Source organism: Ursus americanus, chromosome 18 (assembly GCF_024610735.1).
Source record: "Ursus americanus isolate L20-20 chromosome 18, mUrsAme1.1.p, whole genome shotgun sequence".
In the NCBI taxonomy this organism is placed as follows: Eukaryota; Metazoa; Chordata; class Mammalia; order Carnivora; family Ursidae; genus Ursus; species Ursus americanus.
In genome coordinates, this window is record NC_142144.1 from 51,625,001 (window position 1) to 51,644,907 (window position 19,907).

The following is a 19,907-nucleotide window of genomic DNA, read 5'->3' on the forward strand; positions in this document are numbered from 1 at the left end:
ACCAGTGTTTCCCCCTCAGTTTGACTCAGTGACATAATCTCTGGGTACCTTGGTCACCTGAACTTTAATACCATGAATCAGGCTTGTACATTCAAACTCTTTAGCAGGATAATAATAAAATTTCCTTTTGTGGAACCAAAGATTGTACACTGTATGTTTTGTTTGTGTTTTTTGGAGGTTTTTGTTTTGTTTTTTGTTTTTTGCTACAAACAGTAAGTAAGTGTGACTAATTTACAACTTTAGGATTAAGGTTTTTCAACACAAGAGTAGTAAAAATTCTATTTTCCGGCTTGCTACTATGAATTAAAAATAGTTATTTTTGAAATTTTAAAATATTTATATATTGATTAAGTGTAATAAAATCAAAAGGGGGAGAGTATTTCTTTAAGATAATACGAGTCAATGTTATGGGTTAATTCTTGACTGTTATTGCAATTACAAGTAACTTTTCAATTTGTTTTTAAGTCTTTATTCTCTCTTCTTCTTATAGGACCTCTTTGTTGTTAGACATGAATTGGCCATAATGAGACTAGCTGCCTTTATGGGCATTACTATGTTAGTTGGAATAACTGGACTTTTTTATACTCAACTAATTGGCATCATCACAGTAAGTATATTTTTTTAATGTAATGTATTTATGAACTTATCCCCTAATTACGAACTTAATTCTAAGAAGTGACAAGAAGTTTAGAAATTAAAGGAGAAAATTACCACATAGTCATTTATATATTTTTGTTTCCATATGCCTGTGTAATTAACGTAGTTACAATCGGTGTACAGAGTATATATACAATTTTGTATCCTGCTTTTAAAAATGAGCATGTTTCTATATGGCTACAAACTCATGTTTATAGCTTTTAATAGTTGGATATACTCTGTTCAGTGAATATAGCATATTTTAATTAACAGTTTTCCTGTTGATCAACGTAATCTTTTTTCTATATTACAAATAACACTACTTTGAACATCTCTTTTTCCTCTTTAAAGTATTTAAGTTAAATTCCAGAAAGTGGAGTTGCTGGTAGAAACATTTTATTAGTAACTGGGTCTGACTGGTTTTTTTTTTTTTTTTGGCATGTATTTATTAGCCAAGTAGGATTTATCACAACAGAGAAGTTCAAAAAGTGAGAAAAATTATATTGAGTAAGGATTTAAAAGTTTGGTAATATACTGCATTGTGGGAGATGTAGGTTAAGGTTTTCTCCTATATCGTTGATGGGGGTAAATTGGGATAACCCTTTTGAAATTGTCGGTGTGTATCAAACCTTAAAATGCACAGTCCTTTTGATCAACCTCTACACATTTATTTTGTAGAAACTATTTATTGATGTGTATGAATAAACATGTATGTTAAAAAAGATCTCCATTGTTATGTATAGTGTATGTAAACTTAAGTGTTTACCAGAATATGTTCAGTGAGAACAATGTACAGTAAGAAAAAAGTGTTATCAAAACTTAAGTAACAGTAATCAAAAAAGTACGCTACTGGCACAAGATACACATATAGATAAATGACATAGAATTGAAAGTCCAGAGATATATGTATGTAAATATAGTCAACTGATATTCAACAAGTGTGCCAAAACTATTCAATGGGGGAAAGAAAAGTCTTTTCAATAAATGCTGCTAGGATAACTAGATATGCACATGCAAAAGAATAAAGTTGGACCCTTACCTCACACCATATACATAAATTAACTCAAAACGGATCGTAGACCTAAATGTAGGATCTAAAACTGTAGAACTCTTAAAAGAAAACAAAGGAGTAAATTTTGGAGTAGGAAATAGTGTCTTAGATATGACACCAGAAGTGCAAACAACCAAGAAAAAGATGGATAAATAAAACTATAAACTTTTGTGCTTCAAAGGACACAATCAAAAAAGTAAAAAGGCAGCTCATGGAATGGGAGAAAATATTTGTAAATTTTGTATCCGATAGGGGACTTTTATATCTAGGTTAGAGAACTATAACTCAATACTAAAAAAACAGCCTAATTAAAACATCACCAAAGGATCCGAAGGCACATTTCGTTCAAAGATGTTATACCAATGGACAACAAATACATGAAAAGATGCTCAACATCATTGGTTATCAGGGAAATGAAAATCAAAACCATGATGAGGTACCACTTCATACACGCCAGGATGGCTGTAATAAAAAAAAAAAAAAACATAGTAACAAAGGTCGGTCCGGACATAGAGGAATCAGAACCCTCACACACTGCTAGTGGGCATGGAAAACAGTGCGGACAGATAACAGTCTGGCAGTGCTTTAAAAAGTTAACCATGGAATTATCATTTCATTCAGCAGATCCACGCCTGGGTGTATCCCCAAGAGAAATGAAACGTATGTCCGTGCAAACATTTGTACATGAATATTTATAGCAACATTATTCATACATAATAGCCCCAAACTGAGAGCAATCCAGGTATCTGTTAGCTGATGAATGGATATACAAAATGTGGACTATCCATACAGTGGATGTTTATTCTGCCATAACAAGAAGTGATGTACTGATACATGTTGTAACATGTATGAACCTTGAAAACGTTATGCTAAGTGAAAGAGGCCAGTCACAAAAGGCCCTGCATCTGTGTGATTCCACTTATGTGAAATGTCCAGAATAGGCAAGTCTGGAGAAAGAGAAAGGAGATTAGTGGTTGCCTAGGGGTGGAGAACTAGATACAGGTAGTGGTAACTAGTGTCTGAATAAAATGGGAAGAATACAGTCAGAAGTGGGGGGTAAACAGATTTCTTATATAACCTGTGGTTGCATACTTTATAAGGTACTCATAATAACCTTTCCTCCCTAGGTTTTATAGGAAAAACATTAAACACACAGGAAATTTTAAAGAATTTTACAGTGAATACCCAACCACAATTAACATTAGAAAACTTGCTTTATTTCCTATCAAACTGTCAATCAACCTGTTATTTGTTTTGATACATATCAAAATAAATCAGAGGCATCAAATTGTTCACCATCCAAATCATTAATAGAGCTCAGTGCTTGTTTACATTTTTTCCCCTTCATGTTCTTATTGGCTGTTCATGGATTGTATAATGTCTCTTTAAATTGTTTTTATTGTTACTCAGCTTGAAATATTTTGCGGTATCTCCTGACTTCTCTAATGATGACAACTAACATGGTATTAATAACAGTGGTGAGGATGAGAGTAGGTCTTTGCCTAAAATTTTTTCTCTACTTTTATACTAATTCATAATTATAGTCTGTCTATAAGTGATATTAGAATTGCCAGATTATACTTGGCATTTTTTGAATTTTCACTTTTGGATTTACCAAAATCATTGGTATATATTTATATCTCCTGGAATGAGAATTCTCAGATTTTTTTTTCGATTTCTTCTGATGAATGACTGGAAATGGACATTTGGGACGTTGCTGCTAAGAGTACAAGTTACTTACGAGGGCCGTTGGGGTTTATAGCTGGGGGCAGCAATTTCCTTCTCCCCCAGCAGCCCCAGAAGCTTTGGAGAGTGGGGGGGGGTGGCAACAAAAGCTTCAAAATCTTTTAAGAATCCCCACTCTGAAATTTGAATGTTCACTTCTGAGTTGACCCTAAAGTTATTTATTGAATCTCTTGGTTTTTAAAGGATGTATAATATCAGATTCTGTTCTGACTCTATTCCATATTACCAACATGTTAATATTTTTCAAATTGCATGATTTTTTTCTTTTGCTATGATATTGAAGAACATTTCATTGTCTAAAGCTGGGGAGGTTGGTTCTGATGTTTTGATATTTCTAAAACTCAGTAGAAACTACATTTGTTATATAATGCTTCCTCCAAAAGTTTCATTTCTTTCTGTATACATGTAGTACCCTCTCAGAATACTCTTCACTAGACAGTTCTGATGTCTGTAGAAATTATACATTTGTGAAACATTCAAAAAAGAATGCATACATTCATTAGTCCAGTCTTTACTCACCCTACTTCCTCTTGAATCCAAGTACTTTGAACAATTACAGTCAATTTCAATTCCATTTACCTGGGCTTTCATAGTGACCTTCTAGCATCATTCTTTTTGGATTAAAAAAAAAAATTCTTTTAAGGTTTCCAGAATGCACTCCTCTTCACATTGATTTAAGGCTCTTTAAGACTTAATTATTTAAGGTGGTTAAACCTCAGTATTAATTTTAAATCTAATGAATTAGTAGTATTTAAATAAAATAGAAGTTAATATTTTAATTAAAATTAAAAATATAGAGATTTTGCTTACTCTTTTTTTAAATACAGTATGCTTGCTGTTTTCATTTTATGAAAAAAATTAAGACTATCCAGAGGAAATTTCACACCTGGGTGTGTTTTGTCATAATTTGAATCCATGTATCTCTCACAAATGTGAAAGAAGTGATGGATTTGTTAGGTAGCATAAGAAAGAAAAGAAGAAGAAGAAATCACGGTAAATTTAATCCTTCCACTGAAGTCTTCTTCCTTCCCCTATTCCTGTACCCAAAGACGAGGAAGCATTTCGAGAAAACACTGGTAGGAGTATTATTTCATTATATAAACTATGTCATTACATAACTTGAATATAGGCCTATTAGACAACAAACAGGCAAAATAAATGCTGTCTTTTTTTGGTTTAGATTGAGGCTTTGAGGAAGCAACACATCTGTTTTCAGTAATTTTTTCCCCATTACTTGTTCTTACTTGGAATAAATAAATCATTTCTCTTCATGCGAAAGGGAAGATCCTGTCTTCTTATTGATAGTAGAAGGTAACAGGATAATCACAGTCATGATTATCTGATGTCATTTTAGATTTAGCAAGAGCAGATTATCTGTGACCCAGATAAAATAACTAGAAATTAAATTTAAAAACAGTGGATTTCTAATCTCATTTCCAAGGTTAAAAGATCTCAACACCACCAGATGTTTCTGTGGAATAGACTAATCTTAAAACCAATTTTAAAGGATTACCTTTGGTTATTTTTAGATTTAATTTTAGACATATGTTGAAATACATGTTTGTGCATTTTTACTAAAATTAATACCGAAGTTAAAATGTTTTCAAAGCAGTCTGCTTTGAAGCATTCTTTATTTAGAGAACAGATTACTCTAATTACTCCTTACTTAGCCCGTTTAGCCTTTTTTCTGTTTCTGTTTCCGAATGAAATGGATAGTGATGTTGTTATTAATGTAATTGATGTTGTCAGAATTTCTTATTGAGCAGGGGTTCACACACAGCCAAGAATAACGTCCATTCTGATGAGCACCAGTACTAACAGTGCTGGATGATTGTGTTAGTCATGTTTTCAGTCACTGGGCTTGGGGAGAGTTCATCAAGAAGCGATGTAACAGCTGCTGCAGCGCCTTCTGGTGAGGCTCTGACAGTGAGCTATTGTGTACCATGACACCGCTCTGACAGTTTATCTCAATTTTGTATACAAGCATTTTTGTTTTCTGGGCACCGCGGAGTTTATATAATAGCTCAAGCTTCTGATGGCGTCTCTGGAGCATAGTGCTTTTCTCAGTTGTGGGGAGGTTGAGGGTAGGGTGGGGAAGATGTATTTCGCTGCGATTTTGTGCTTTAAATTCTCCAAGAAAAAAACTGAGCTTTTGCATTTGGTCTCACAGGTACTGTTGTTGGACTCTGCTTGGATTCCCAAAGATAGCTTAAAGGAAAGCTTTTCAAATTAAAAGGGGGGAAGTGTCCCCCCACCCCCCACATACTGACTCATGGTTACTTAAATACAGAAAGAATCACCAATGCAGGGGTGACTTAATTTTAACTTGGTTATCTTATGCAGTGAGAAGTATCTGACGTTCAACATGTTCAGTTAGTTTAAATGAGATTATCTATTAAATAGCGTTCTCATTAATCAGACAGTTAGTGGGCTTACCTGCCTTTCAATATGTACCCAGAAATGTAGTCCTGAGATTATTAATCCTTAGAATTAAATTTTGCCAAGTATCCCACTGAATCAATGCGGTGACTTAGCATCATTCAGTACAGTCTCTGTACAAATTATGTCTGGTTTACTCAACTCCAGATCAGCGTTGCAAATATGGAAATCATCGTTAATTATGCTGAGCCCAGCTCACTTAACGTCTTTGTAAAGGGCGCTCTGTATAGCATTTTCTTTTCTTTTCTGAATTATATGTTTTATTTAAGAAAAACAAAACATATTTCTAATAAAATACTTCTAGTTGTAATATTACATGAAATATCTTCTCAGTGGCTTTTAAAAACCTAGAAAAATCATTAAGACTTTAAGTGCCATTTCTTATATGCTTTTAATATTATACACGAATATTAGCTAATTAATATTTCTTTGAGCTTTGAATATATAGAGCACTTTATAGAACCTAGTTTCCCCCTTGCCAAGGAATTAGTTTAAATACATACTAAGTTACACTGCACAGTAATATGCAAGTAGTCTTGTTAAAAAATGCCTGCTAGCATCACAATTACTCCTTGTGGGATCGGATTGCTCTTCAGCATAAACATGTTCTTTTGTGAAAAATAGATTTATGTTTATCTCTCTGGCTCAGTGTCATGACCTCCTCGTATTTCTGATAAAATTACAAGTCATTACAAACTATTTCAATCTATGGCTAGAAGTTCTTCCATAGGAATAACTGCATTTTAATTTTCTCAAAGCATTACTAATTGCTCTAGTGATTAAATCGATGCCTTTTTTAGTAAAGAAGCTAAACATTTTACTTGCATTTTTACCCAAACATTCATCTTACTTTCTCATGCTCTGAATCTACATGAATTTTTTATCTGTTTAGAACGTTGCTGTAGGATTGGAGAAAACGCTGAATCCGATACTTACAGTGAACTTGTACATCTTTCCCACAACGATTCGTGTGCTTCTCTCTGTCACATTTTGTCAATGTATTAGTTACTCCCTAAATCTCAGCCAGAGAGGCACATTAGACCATCTTACCAGTATACTGGTAACCAAAAATCTTATTGGAAGTATAATTTTGTATTAAAAATGTAAGAGTAGTTGACCTGGAGTGTTGATTGGGAACATAGTTTCCAGCGGTTTCAAATATTTAGCATAAGGTTTACTTAAACAATATGTTGCTGTATGTAACCATTCTATTCTCTCTGGCATTCTCTGTGTATTTCTGTACAGTTATCTTGTATACCTGACTACTTTCACTAGACTGTAAGCTCCTTGATGCTAAGGACTGTGTTATAATAGGTCCTTGGTAAATTTTTGATAGATGGATAAATGAGTAAATGAATCCTGGTTTATGTACATAGAACTTATTTTTTCAATTGTATTATAAGCTCCTTTGTAGACATGGGGTTATATCTGTGTAGTCTCCCGTAGGCCCTGTCATTTTATCTTTCATTATAAAATCCACCTTTTAGAAGTTATATTCTGATGTAATTGAGATATTATATCTCTAAGCCCTCTCAAAAAAGAGTATATATAGTAGGAAGCAATATCAATCAAAGGTATAGTAGGCAATATCAGTAAAGAGTAGGACTGCCATTTATTGAGGAGTTATTAAGGGCTCTAACATATAGTAACTCATTTAATACCTATAAAAACCTATGAGTAAGGAATTATTATTTGAAAATTGATATACAGAGTTTTAGTACCTTTCCTAAGGTTTTATACAGGCAGAAAGTGGCTTGGTGAAGAGAAGTACAGGAATTATTTTGAAAAGAGATTTTCAGTGACTATACACGTAAGATCTGCTGCCTTCTCACTTTGGTTGCATGATTGATTAAATGTTTATGTGAACTTCAGCTCTCTGTTAAAGATATAGCTGGTCCTCTGTTGGAGATAGCTGCTTAAAGAACCGATTATTTTGAAATATAGTGAGTCCTGTCTTAATAGAAGGAGAGAGAGCTATGATTAACAGGAAATGTTCTCTCTTTGGATTGCAGTGAAAAAAGTTAAGGAATGATGCTATTTCTGTCCATGTTCAGTGATTTTGGTGCTGCAAACATATATTGAGTACCCACTCGACGCAACATATGCTGCTAGGTGCTATGGAAGGTACAAAGCTACTGTCCATACGTTGATAAGAGGTGCTGGGAAGTCAAACAAAAGTCTGTCTTAAAATTAATAGACATTAGTAATAGATAAAACAGGTATATAATCTCTGGTTGTGAAAAAAGTTCCTGAGCAGTTTTGTTAACTCCAGATTAAATCAACAGAATCACTGAATTAGGTATGTACAGCAGAGTAAAGTAAGAATAAAGAGTATAGGCGATCAACGAGGTTAGTTTGAACTGTCTTCATGTCTTTGTGATAGAATGCTCTTAACGTGCATCAAGTTTTCAGTTTGGCAGGTGGAGAAAGTCCATTTTGAAAATGTTTCCAGAGTTAGGTCCAGAAGCAATGACTCCTACCTTCCAGACTTAAAAGCGATAGTCGTATAAACCAGATTGACTGTTTATTCCCTTATGTGCAGTCGTCAGGTGTGCCAAAGGACTTTCCAGCACATTCTTTCTCCTGTACGACAACATATATGGCAGTGTTGCTCAGTGAAAACGAACTCAAAGCAGGATGAGTCAGTTGGATGGATTGTATCATCAAGCTGTCTGTTCCAAGAGGGCCAGATTCTCAGGACTGCTAACCAGGAAATGTCTGGTGATAAATTCTTGCTCTCTGGCCCCCACTCCTCCTAATTTTTCTAACAAACAATAAATACTTTCCTCCGTTAGGAAACTTTTTTACCCCCTATTCCAGATATAATCTTATTAGTTAGGATATTTTTACTTACCTTCTCAGATTGAACCTGAAAGATCACTTCTTAGGATAAGATCAGCCAGCAGGAGAAGATTAAGTATCGGTTGATAGAATAGGCAAGGCCCACATAGGTCTTGCTGTTTCCAGCTTATTCTTTTTTTAGAAAATAAACTTTCAGGTTTTAAAATAAGAAAGCAGAGGCGCCGGGGTGGCTCAGTTGGTTAAGCATTGAACTCTTGATTTTGGCTCATGTCATGGTCTCAGGGCTGTGAGGTCAGGCGGCATTGGGCTCTGCACTGGGTGTGTAGCCTGCTAAAGATTCTCTCTCCCTCTTCCTCTGCCCCTCCCCCCTCACTTGCATGTGCTCACTCGTTCTCTCCCTCTCTCTAAAAATAAAATAGGAAAGGATTTTCATGTGTCTCTTAGTTATGTGGATTGATGGAAGTCCTAGGTGTTTTGGTCATAAGACCCATCATCGTGACATAAATATTTTTCTGGACATAAGATACCCTGATTGTAGACAATATACCATATATAAAACCTTGTTTCTTATCATTCTTTGAAGAACGAATTTTTCTGGATAGCTGAGTTTTATGTATAACTAAGAATTTATAAATTATATTTCTACTCCTTAAAGATGGCAAATATCTTATTGGTCATTTCCCGATGGTCATTAAAGGTATTGAATTTTTTATGCTGAATGAAGTTATCTGCACCAAAATCTATTTTAATTATTTTTAGTTCATTTTTTCTAAAATATTCCACATTTCCCTGCTTTGCAACACACCCAAAAATGTATATTAAACCTCATTTGGCACTTCTGGCACTAGCAGTTTTCAGTGTTCTCGCATTAGGAACCCGGTCTCCTCCTCTAGTTTGCAGTTCTTCCTGTGTTTGCAAATGTGATAGCAGGTTGACTTGTGTCGCTCTGAGCATGCTCTGTAAGTGCCAGGGCCATGTTTGTGCCATGTTTGGCTATTCAAATACAAATCGTGTTTTTTTTTCTTAGAACGGTATTCTTGATAGCTGAGTTTCAGACAGAGATAAGCATTTGCTATTTCTAGAGAGGGGGGAAAGAGCCTTTTTTGGCTAGCCTCACAAATCCTGTTCAAAAAGTCATGGTAAACATCACATTCTTTGATAGAAAAACCATCTGTTTATGATGACTTAACAGGTACTATTCTACTTACTTCTTGAACCAGATTCTGGAAAGATGTCAAAAGCACTTGGAAATAAAAGCTTTTTGCATATGAAGCCTAAATCCAAAGTCTTCGAGATTGATTCTTTTATTGCCACAAATAAGTACCTCAAAGTTTTGATCAAACGGTAAACTTATGCCCAGTAAAAATTTCCTATAATCATGGGTGTACTAGCCTGACTTTGTAGTCGCCTGCCTTATCCCGAAATAGTTTGTAAGTATTATCCACAGCTGTGATTTGAGGCCATTTACTTACCTGTCCTGTCTTTTCCTTGGCCTGGTTGCACAAGCTCCCACAGTGTTTTGGGGCAGCGTGTCACCCGTCAGTGCTAAGAACCCGTTCAAATTACTTCATTCACTTTCCGTGCAGATGTGGAAGCAGAGGCCCCACTTTCCTCCAAGCCCATGATCAACGTCCTCATGTATTTGCAGACTGTGTTGTCACAAAGTGAAACGTTATTCTGAGGAAATTATGCAACAGAACTGAGAAAAGTTAATTATAAATAGACTTGTCATTGGATACCATGAATTTCAAAGCATGATAGGAAAACTAATGAATATGGAATATGTGGCGAATCTACAATCTTGTCACCAATTCCCAGGAAATATGGAAGTGAAACACTGCTATTGGTGACTTTGTCATCTAAAAAAATAGATTTATTTTCTCGTATGTGGGCTAGCTATAGTTATTCAACTATTCATGCATTAAGAACTGAATACTGTGAGCTGTTGATGTTAAGTGCTGTAACAAGATTTTTCGTTTGTTAGTATCATTGGAAGAGAGTTCTACAGCCAAAGAAGTCCTTGGGATTGGAGTCGGCACCCCAGATATTTGCATGAGTGGTTCCATTTAATAACAGTGTGGTCCCCCTGCCGTGTGTGAGCAGCCTCTTGAAGGAGAAGATAAGAGGAGGAAAACTTCTCTCACTTTTTCCATAAACCTAAAAGAACATATTTTCTTTTGTAATACTTTGAAGTATGTTTAAAATGTAAATATATGTCTAAAATAAGATTGTGTGATTTGTGTTTTGATTTTCTGGCTATTACTTACCACCACAGTTTCTCAGTCTAGTGATGGATTTTCTCTTAATGTAAGTGAAGCCAGCATGTCTAGAAACGGTCTTCTCTTTGTTGAATCGTTTCACTTGCATATTTGTGTTAGAGCTTTATAGAAAACAAATTGTATTATTAGGAAGATCCTGATTTTCCTGTTAAAAAAAAAAGGAAATATTTCACTCTAGTTTTCAGAGTAATAGATGCTGTAATACGGCAAAGGCGTACCTTGCCTTGTTGGTTTTGTGTTTGTTTATGGAAATCCAGAACCAGTAGCCCTCTTTAGCTCTTGGCGGTTTTCTGTTCATGAGTGCCTTCCATTCGTCATTTTGGTATTTTTAGTGCATATTCACTGACGGTTGAATTAAAAATAAATCCTAGACTTTTAAAAGAATTATCAAAGAAAGCAAATGTAATAAAAGGTTATATTTTAATAAAGTGAGACTCCTACAATTTTTGTGAGGTTTTGTAATTGAATATTTTGTTCTTTGGCACAGTGTAATGTTCATTCTGTTTTTGTCAAGGGGATTTCAGCAATGTATGCGGTTAATTTAAAATTCTTAGTACCCATATGTAAACTGTTTAAATCTTTAGAATATTCTCTGAATATGATGAAAAGCCTCATAAAGTAGATATAGAATAAAGCCTTGATAACTTTGTTCCATCTGAGTATAATTTTTCTTTAATTTTTGATAGGATACAACATCTATTGAAAAGATGTCAAACTGTTGTGAAGAAATGTAAGTATAAACGTGAAGTCTGTAGTGCTCTTATTTAAAAATGGAAACAGCTGGCCGCATTTGAAAAATGTGTGCACGTAGTGGAAAGATAACATAATGATGGCTTTTTCTTGGGGCCCGGTCTAAGGCCTGAGCTAGACAAGCATAATCCAGTCTTCCAGTAGGGGTCTTCAAGCCATGATAGTTTTCAAACAAAATAAGTACTGATCTTTCTTGTTCCTTGTCTAACTAAAGTAAGTTAAATTATTTGTCCCGAAAGTACATCAAAAGAGATTTGCTACTGTGTTGTTGACACACATTCTGTTAATCCCGAGATTCTCCTCTGCTTCAAAAGTTGCCCTAGGTTGATTGACGACACAGATACAATATCTGCTATCCAGAGTTAAAACTCAGCTGCATGCCAGAATGAAAGAAAAGCTGTATTTGTGATGCTGGGACACAATTCATCAGAGTCCAGTAATGGATCCCCAGCCAACCTGTATTGTTTTAGCTGACTGAAGTGCACCATGGGAGTGCTGTCTTTCACTAATAATGCTGTCTTCTGTAGATCGAGGCCCCGAAAGCCATGGCAGCAGACCTTCTCAGAAGTTTTTGGCACTCGTTGGAAGATCCTGTGGTTTATTCCTTTCAGGCAGAGGCAACCACTGCGAGTTCCCTACCACTTTGCCAATCACGTCTAAACAGATGGATGGTGGGCACAGATGGGTCCTCCATGCTGGAAATGCGTTACAGGTTTTCTGATAATAGAACTATGACAGTCTTCAAGTCAATTAAAATCCACCCACCAATCTTAGGCATCATAATGTGCCCCAGGCTTTATTTTAATAGTGATCTTGATCCTGTTGTGGGACTAATACGAGATCTATATTTAAGTTTTAAAGCATGTTTACTTTTAAATTAGCTTTCCACAGGGGTTTCTTTAAATGCTTTTGTGATTAGACCCCAAAGGCAGTGATTGAGATAAAATAATTGTACATAATTTTTTTTAGTACTGACAATGTTATAGATTTTAATTTATGGGAAATTTCAGATGTTTATTTAAATCTTTCACTCTTAAGCAGTACTAACCAAATCTGAATTTAATTCTTCGGGTTTACAAAAGTTGATACACCTTATATTATATGTAAATTTTCTTCTTCAAATACATCATAATTTAAATAGCAATACTGCCTTTTGTATGTGCTGCAGGATTTTTTTAATGCAGCATAGAATTGAACAACAACAAAAACCAAAAACAACAATAGGAAAAGGGCAGTGTTTTCTTAGAAGTAGCTCTCTAATGTTCTCTGTTTTTCTCTTCGCTAAAAACAAAATAAAAACACCACTAAAAACACCAACTACCTACCTTATTTTAAAGGAAAGATTAATTTTTTCCATATTAACTTTCCCACTTCTTTTCCCTGCTGATGTAATTATTCGTTGTTAAAATGATTGCTCCAAGGCAGAATTTTTGACCACACAGCATGTATTCTATTTTACCCTAAGATTTTGATGAGTAAAAAGGGTAGAGAATTTGCAATAATTCCACAGGTACCTTTTCTAGTACAATTATATTGGAATGCATATGTTTTTAAAATGCTAGTGTACCAGATAATATATAATGTACAGTGTAAAGAGGAATATTGTGCTTTTGAAAAACATATATATATGTGTATATATATACTTTTTACTTTTATTTACCTACTAGTAGATATAAAATTACACATTGAAGGTTTATATGTAATAGATATTGGCCAACTAATAATGAAATTTTATTTATAGGAAGTTGCTAGTAAAAATAAGTAACTTTTGTATACCTATTATCACCCAAATTGAAATGAAATTTTAATCAGCCAACTATAAATTTGGATTGAGAGACCTTTTGTTAGTAGCTAATGGTAAGAAATGACCTTAATATAAGAAAATATAATGATCTCTATTTATCATTAGCTTATACAAATTTAAATTGCTAATGGTGACATGACGGTCTCTTGGAAACCATGGAAGATTTGTGTGAAAAGACATTTAGTATGCTTTGAAAAAAAATTCAGCTTTTCCTTTTTTTTCCATTAGAATACTGCAAAATCCATATATCTTTTTAGAAAATGTATGTCCTCACAGTCTTTGCCTTGAAGAGAAGATTGAAGGGGTCTGCTGTTCTTGGAGCATATCTGTATTTTCCTTTTAGTTAGTTTTGAGAGTCAGGAGTCACACCTGAGAAATCATGAAACCGAAGATTTCCATTGTCAGCCAATTAACTATACTGTAGTTAGTTCTTTCAGGAATTGTAAATATCTTCTAAAATAATTGAATAAGCTGTTCTCAGAGATATAAATACCATGTCTTTCATGTTCTGACTGCAGTGCTTTATTATTTAAAAATTTAGAAGTGGCAGATGAAAATATTTATTGGTGCTGATAAGATGCATAGTAAATTTAATCTGAGAAGTATATTTATAGAGCTTAATGAACCACAAAATTAGTATGTTCGTGTCAGGCAACTGGGTTGGGTTTTGTGCAAGTTAACATATTGACCAAATCTGGTCTGGTGACAGAACTGTTATAGGGAAGTAATGTGTAGGTACATAGATAGATATCAGTCAAATGCCTTATGCTGTATACATTCCTGTCAAATGAGACCCTTGAGGAAAAGCAAAGCCAACTGTGGGCCTCCCCCCCAGAGAGCTTTATGGACATACTGTTACTTCATATAGTAGCAGTAGCTACCGTGGAGGTGGCTGGGAGGTCCTCAGTACCAGCCTCCGCCTCAGCAGTGAGAGCCAGAGCTGGTCCCTTTCCCACTCCGAAGGTTGTCTTTGTTTTTCTTAGATACACCACTTCTAGGCACATTTTCTTCCCTCCTCTGTCTTTACTCTTCTTGGTCCTGATCCCCACTTGATTCCTCTAAATGACTGGGATACAAACCGATACACTAGGCAAGGCATATATTTATTTTGTTTGAATGGCAGAAATGCTATATATCAATCTATTTATATAAGAATCTATATTAAAGCATATCTGTATATACTTATGCTGTAACTTTCAGGACTCTCAAGTGAGCACACCTAACTGGGTTTATAATTCTTGTGCCACGACTCGAAAGAAACCAACCGTCAGTTTCCTAGGGGGTGCATTAAGTCTAGTTGTGTTCTGTCTGCGCCCTCTTTTGGCTAATTGGTGTAATTATACTGTATCTAGAGACACGGCACCACATTAATTGTATAGCCTAATTCTGAACATGCTAGAACTTAGAGGAAGTGTATGTACAAAAATGTAAGGGTTTATGAAAATCTGTGTTCCAGTTTATGATGGCGACGTCTAGTTCATGTAAGTGTGGTAACTACTTTGCTTCATTTAGGTATGTTCTCATATTTTTTTACTCTCAGTTAGAAATTTCTATCAGATCAGGATAAACAAATGCAAACCAGTTCATGAATTTTATTTTAAACCTTACTTGGCAAATTCAGCCCTTAGAATTAGGAAAGACATTACCTAAAATGACCAATTTGTTACAAACCACAGAAACTTACTGTAGTTCATCAGCAAGCAAGTACCTAACGTGTTTTAATGAATATATTAAAAAAAATACATTTAGTTTTTTATATCTGTTTTGGAATGACTTTTTTTTTTACTGATTCTACTACATTACAAAAATAAGAGATTAATAATTCTTTCTATACTTTTCTTCATTCTTTTTTAACTCTCCTGTTCAGAGTTATAGCTGTAACTTTAGTAGACATTGTGTTATGTATTTTGGATAACCTTGAAAATAAGTAATGATGTTGAGCATTAGAAAAGAGTTATGAGCAGTGGGATTGCTGATGTGATCTGTTTGTTGGAAGAAGTATTTCCTTATAAACATTCCATTTCGTTTTAGGCAAAATATGTGTTAAAGGATGCTTTACATCAGCCAAGTTTGTAGTTGGGCTTCTGGAAATGAAAGGTTTTTAACTAGATGCTCTAGGTTACACCTCTTGAACAATTATATTTGTTGTTGTTCTCTTCTGTAAACAAACATGTTTACGGGCCCAAGATTACAGGCCAAAATTGACTGAGTTCAGAATCCCCCAAACAGTAGGCATTTGGTTAAAGAGCTTTTGGTACTTTGTAACCAAGACATATAGTTTTAAAATATATGAAGGTGTTCCATTATAAGAAAAATACTATTTTACTCAAGAGTTGTATAAAAAAAAATCTGTGGTTAACATAAGAGATAGCTGTATTTAACATTTTAGTTAATGTATTAATCTGTTTAAACAGAAGAAAGTGTAGTTTACTTTTAATAGTAATGGAGTTGGAGCATGTAAACATATATAACGTTCAGTATAACGACTAAGTTAACACTTCTGGCAGACTGAATATCGGTGAGTTTTTGCTAATGCTTGGAATGGAGGTCGTTTTCTCGAAGGGTTCTGGCTGATTGTAACTATTTGTTGTCAGGCTTCTTCAAGTCACTTCCGTAAAAGTAATTACTTGAAGGTGTGTTTCACCCAAAAGAATATCTTATTCCTGAATGCTAATCATGAAGACTTAGGTTAGAATAACACTTCCAACCAGGAAGTGTGAAGTAGTTTAGAGTATGGCCACACAGTTTGCCATGTATTAGATCAGAGGGCAGTTTGAGTGTTCTCCCGTGTGTCGCTACGGAATCAGTGTGTCCAGCCCCGGTTTACAACGTCACTAATGTGAACAGAGCTGCTAGTCTCTCCCTGGACTTTTTTCTAGTCTCTAACTAATTCCCTTGTGCTTCATGTGTGAATAGATTATCTAGCTCAAGTTTACTAAACTGTTGCTGCTTCATTAAAGAAATTTTTGACATCACCTCTAATATATGTAAATACACCTAGAATTTATTTGGGAAAGCTTATACTTACAAACATTAAATAATTTACTAATAGATACAAGCATTAGATTTTATACCCAACCTACTCTTGCTTTTGAAAATGTAAGTATTAGCAAATGTAGTTAGTCATATACATTTAGTATATTCTACTTGCTAGTGTTATTAACCATATAATTAACAGTTCAATGAGTGTATTATTTAATGTCTACATTTGTTACCTTCTACTCTAAGAATCATCCTCAATTTATCTATAAATCAAAAATTTCATTGTGCTCTGAATTTAGCCGTTCTCAATTGAATTCTAGAATATTCTACAGTAGAATGTGAGAAAGTAATAGAAGCAATTTGCTTAAAGTATTTTGAACCCATGTTGTTATTTTATATATCAGCCAGTATTTAGCATTTCTGCTGCCTTTGGGATGATGATGGTTTAATTTCAGGAAAGTGACTGTTTTCTCTGATGTCTCCTTTCATTATCATTGTGCAATTTTTAACAACAAAATTTACTACATTTTTGTCTGTTCTTCAGATGTTGTAATACTTCCTGCTAGTGCTGATTTGAAACAGAAATAACAGTGGTATTTACAATTCTTCAGTTGTTGATATTGCTAGTATTTTCCATTATCATTGTATATTTTTTTAATATTATTTGTCCTTGTCCCCTTGTCCACCGTAGAGGGCAGGTACAAGTGAGTAGTGAGTAGCCAAAATTGGAGAGAGAGAGTAGGGGAACGTATAGGGGTGGAGAGAAGGGTAGACAGGACATGGGTAAGCAGCATCTCAGCAACAGGGTTGACAGGGTGCAGTCTCTGTGACATCAGGAAACACCCCCCCCCCCCCCGGCTACAATCATTTGAGCCTTATCTCTTGTTGATATCATTTTACTGTAAGAGTTGCTACTGCACGTAAACATTTAGTTAGAATCATTTTATTTATATTGCTGATTCTCATCAGTTGGCCAGATGCCTTTGAGAAATGATTTTAAATTTTAAATATCGTAATTATGTAGCATATGCTCACCTGGAGTGTTACGAGTAACGTGAAGGGTGCAGCTATTGAATGCAGAGGAGCAGTGAAGAGGTTGCCAAAAGCTTGAAAAGACCAGGTCCTTTTGTACAAGCCTCCTATTGCAGAGAAAGGATACTAAGTATTCTAGTAAATTTTGTCACCGGAGGAAAAATCAGGGATTTGTATATAAAGGATGATTTTCACTTTAAAACGTGCGCTCTTTCGGAACTCTTGATGCCCCGAAAGTCACCTAACCTGCTGGTATCGTGAATACCTGTCCCACGTAATGTGGTGCCCAGCACAGTCGTTCACCACTTGGATCTTTCTGGTATTGATAGCTTTATATATAAACAAAGATGTGGGCAAAACAGCAACAACAAAAGGAGGGTTTCTTTTTGTGGTTTGGCTTGCCCGTTTGACTAAGAACAGGGTCTGACTGCACGGGCTGTTAACCGAAGGGGAGATGGTCTGCGTATTGCAAGCTCTCTGCTCTCGCCAGTGCGCATCGGGCGATATTTTAACCTACTGGTGCCTGAAGTTAGCATTTTACAGCCTCAACAACTAAAACATCCTGGTGCTACTCACTTTTAGCATTGAGTGACATTTTTAATTCCTGTACCAAAGAGTTAATTTTTTTTTCCTTTGGTTGACTGAGACTTTTCTTCTCTCATCCTTGCAAACAGTGTTCCTAAGAACAATTTTGATTAACACATCTTCGTTTTTGCACACTGCTGCCTCCGTTTAATTGGTTTTAAATGTCTCCCATTTGGAATGTTTTTATGGTTAGACATATTAGTATATGGCTTTTCATTCTGTATTTTAACATAGATTGGCTACGTTCAATGGTAGTTTAATAGGTTGAGGTTACAAATATAATTGAACACTTTTCACAAGATTTTTTAATTTTGTTTTTCTTTCTGCAGGAGTAAGTGAAAAATAATAAGAACTCTCCTTTTATTTCTAAAAATGAGCTGCATAGCTTATTGAGCCCTTTTAATGAATGCTGAAACAAAATGCTACAATGAAAAGTGAAGGGCCCATTCCGATTAGCAGTGAGGCATCCTGCATCTGTGTATGTGTGAGGGCGGGGGTGTATGTAACCCTTAGTGGCACTGAAGAGTCGTGTTGCCATTTGTCTGTTTTGCAAATAAAGATAAAATTAAAGAACACCTTAAAATATATATGTGTGTATACACGCACACACGCACACATGCACACACACATTTTCCCAAGAGGAAATGCAGATGCACAGATTACAAATTAAGCAAAACTAATAGAAAATTGAACTTCACCAAAACACACACAGAAAAGAAGCTGGTTGTTGTTACTCACTTTACATAAAAAGTTAGAGTAAGATTATTTTAAAAGCTAATTCTGTTTAGTGGTTCATTTTACCAAAAAATGGGAGAAAATACCCACGAGAAATACTTGTACTTGTCCCAGTGCCATACTGCTACGTACACTAGCGCGCTTCCTTATTTTTTCTACAGATTTTCAAGACACCTATTTAGTGTCTTTAAAACTGCAACAGAAATGGTTAAAATTTCTGGCACGAAGCTAACCGTTCATGTATTGGAAAAGTAGACAATCACATTTGAGAATGTTTTGCATTATTTTCAATCAACTGAAAATCAATCTCTCCTTGAATGTAGATACAGTATATGGTTTTGCAGTGATTTCTGAATGGAAAAAAAAAAAAAGAATCAAGTGTGTAACTTAAATGAAACGTGACTTAGGATCAATCGAATTATATATAGAAATGCATATGTACATGCCATTAGAGGTAAAAGGAAAATTTGTAAGCAAAATGGGAAGAAGCAACAGTACGTCTCTCTCTACTTGTCAACAATGTATTTCCTAGATTCTGTTGCTACAATATCGGATCTGAGTTTTTTGGCTTGTTTATGTATTATTTAAGTCAATGTGGCTGAATGCAGTTACTTGTTCAAGTTATCGATGGTGGGTAGTTCACCACTATTTGTCGTCCTCCAGGGATGAATATTAAGTTCTACTTTGCCTTAGAATGAAGCAGCTAAGGTGATACGGTAGGAAGAATTTGCTCCACAATCAGATACTCAGACAAGTGAGTTGTAAGTCTAACATGTTGGGGGCGGGGGGGGGGGGCAGCAGGATAGGCTGTGGGCGGCCTGAGCATGGGTGACCATGCTTGTGTGGGCTGTGTGTCCCCAGAGTAGGCTTTTAAAAAATCTGACAGGCAAGTTTAATGAATGGGCAAATTCCGTGATATCTGGGGACTTGTGTCAACCTCTAATTGTGTCTAATGTTCTATCCCTAAGATGAAAGGCTTTTAATAGTGTTGTGTTCCAAGTGCCATATAAAGATCGTGTTTTGAAATGTCAGGTGGTTTTTTTTTTTTTTTTCTCATTCAGTGCGT

At 35.1% G+C, this 19,907-nt stretch overlaps 1 protein-coding gene and 1 long non-coding RNA gene across 7 annotated transcripts in view; one reads left to right on the forward strand and one right to left on the reverse strand.

Annotated features, from left to right (window-relative positions):
- The window catches only part of LOC123781016 (uncharacterized), a 13,818-nt gene extending 3,532 nt beyond the window's left edge, over positions 1-10,286 (reverse strand). The window contains exon 1 of the long non-coding RNA XR_006776578.2: positions 10,147-10,286. This is a non-coding gene — a long non-coding RNA (uncharacterized LOC123781016). The remainder of the gene's footprint in view (positions 1-10,146) is intronic.
- ZDHHC21 (zDHHC palmitoyltransferase 21) overlaps positions 1-19,215 on the forward strand; it is a 65,565-nt gene extending 46,350 nt beyond the window's left edge. For 5 of the 6 annotated variants that reach the window (XM_045780268.2, XM_087869632.1, XM_087869633.1 and 2 more), the window contains 3 exons: positions 491-607; positions 11,640-11,683; positions 12,231-19,215. In XM_045780268.2, coding sequence (XP_045636224.1) covers positions 491-607; positions 11,640-11,683; positions 12,231-12,363 — 294 coding nt within the window. In that variant the 3' untranslated portion in view covers positions 12,364-19,215. The other variant, XM_045780273.2, reaches the window with a different exon arrangement.
- The last annotated feature ends 692 nt before the right edge of the window (positions 19,216-19,907 follow it).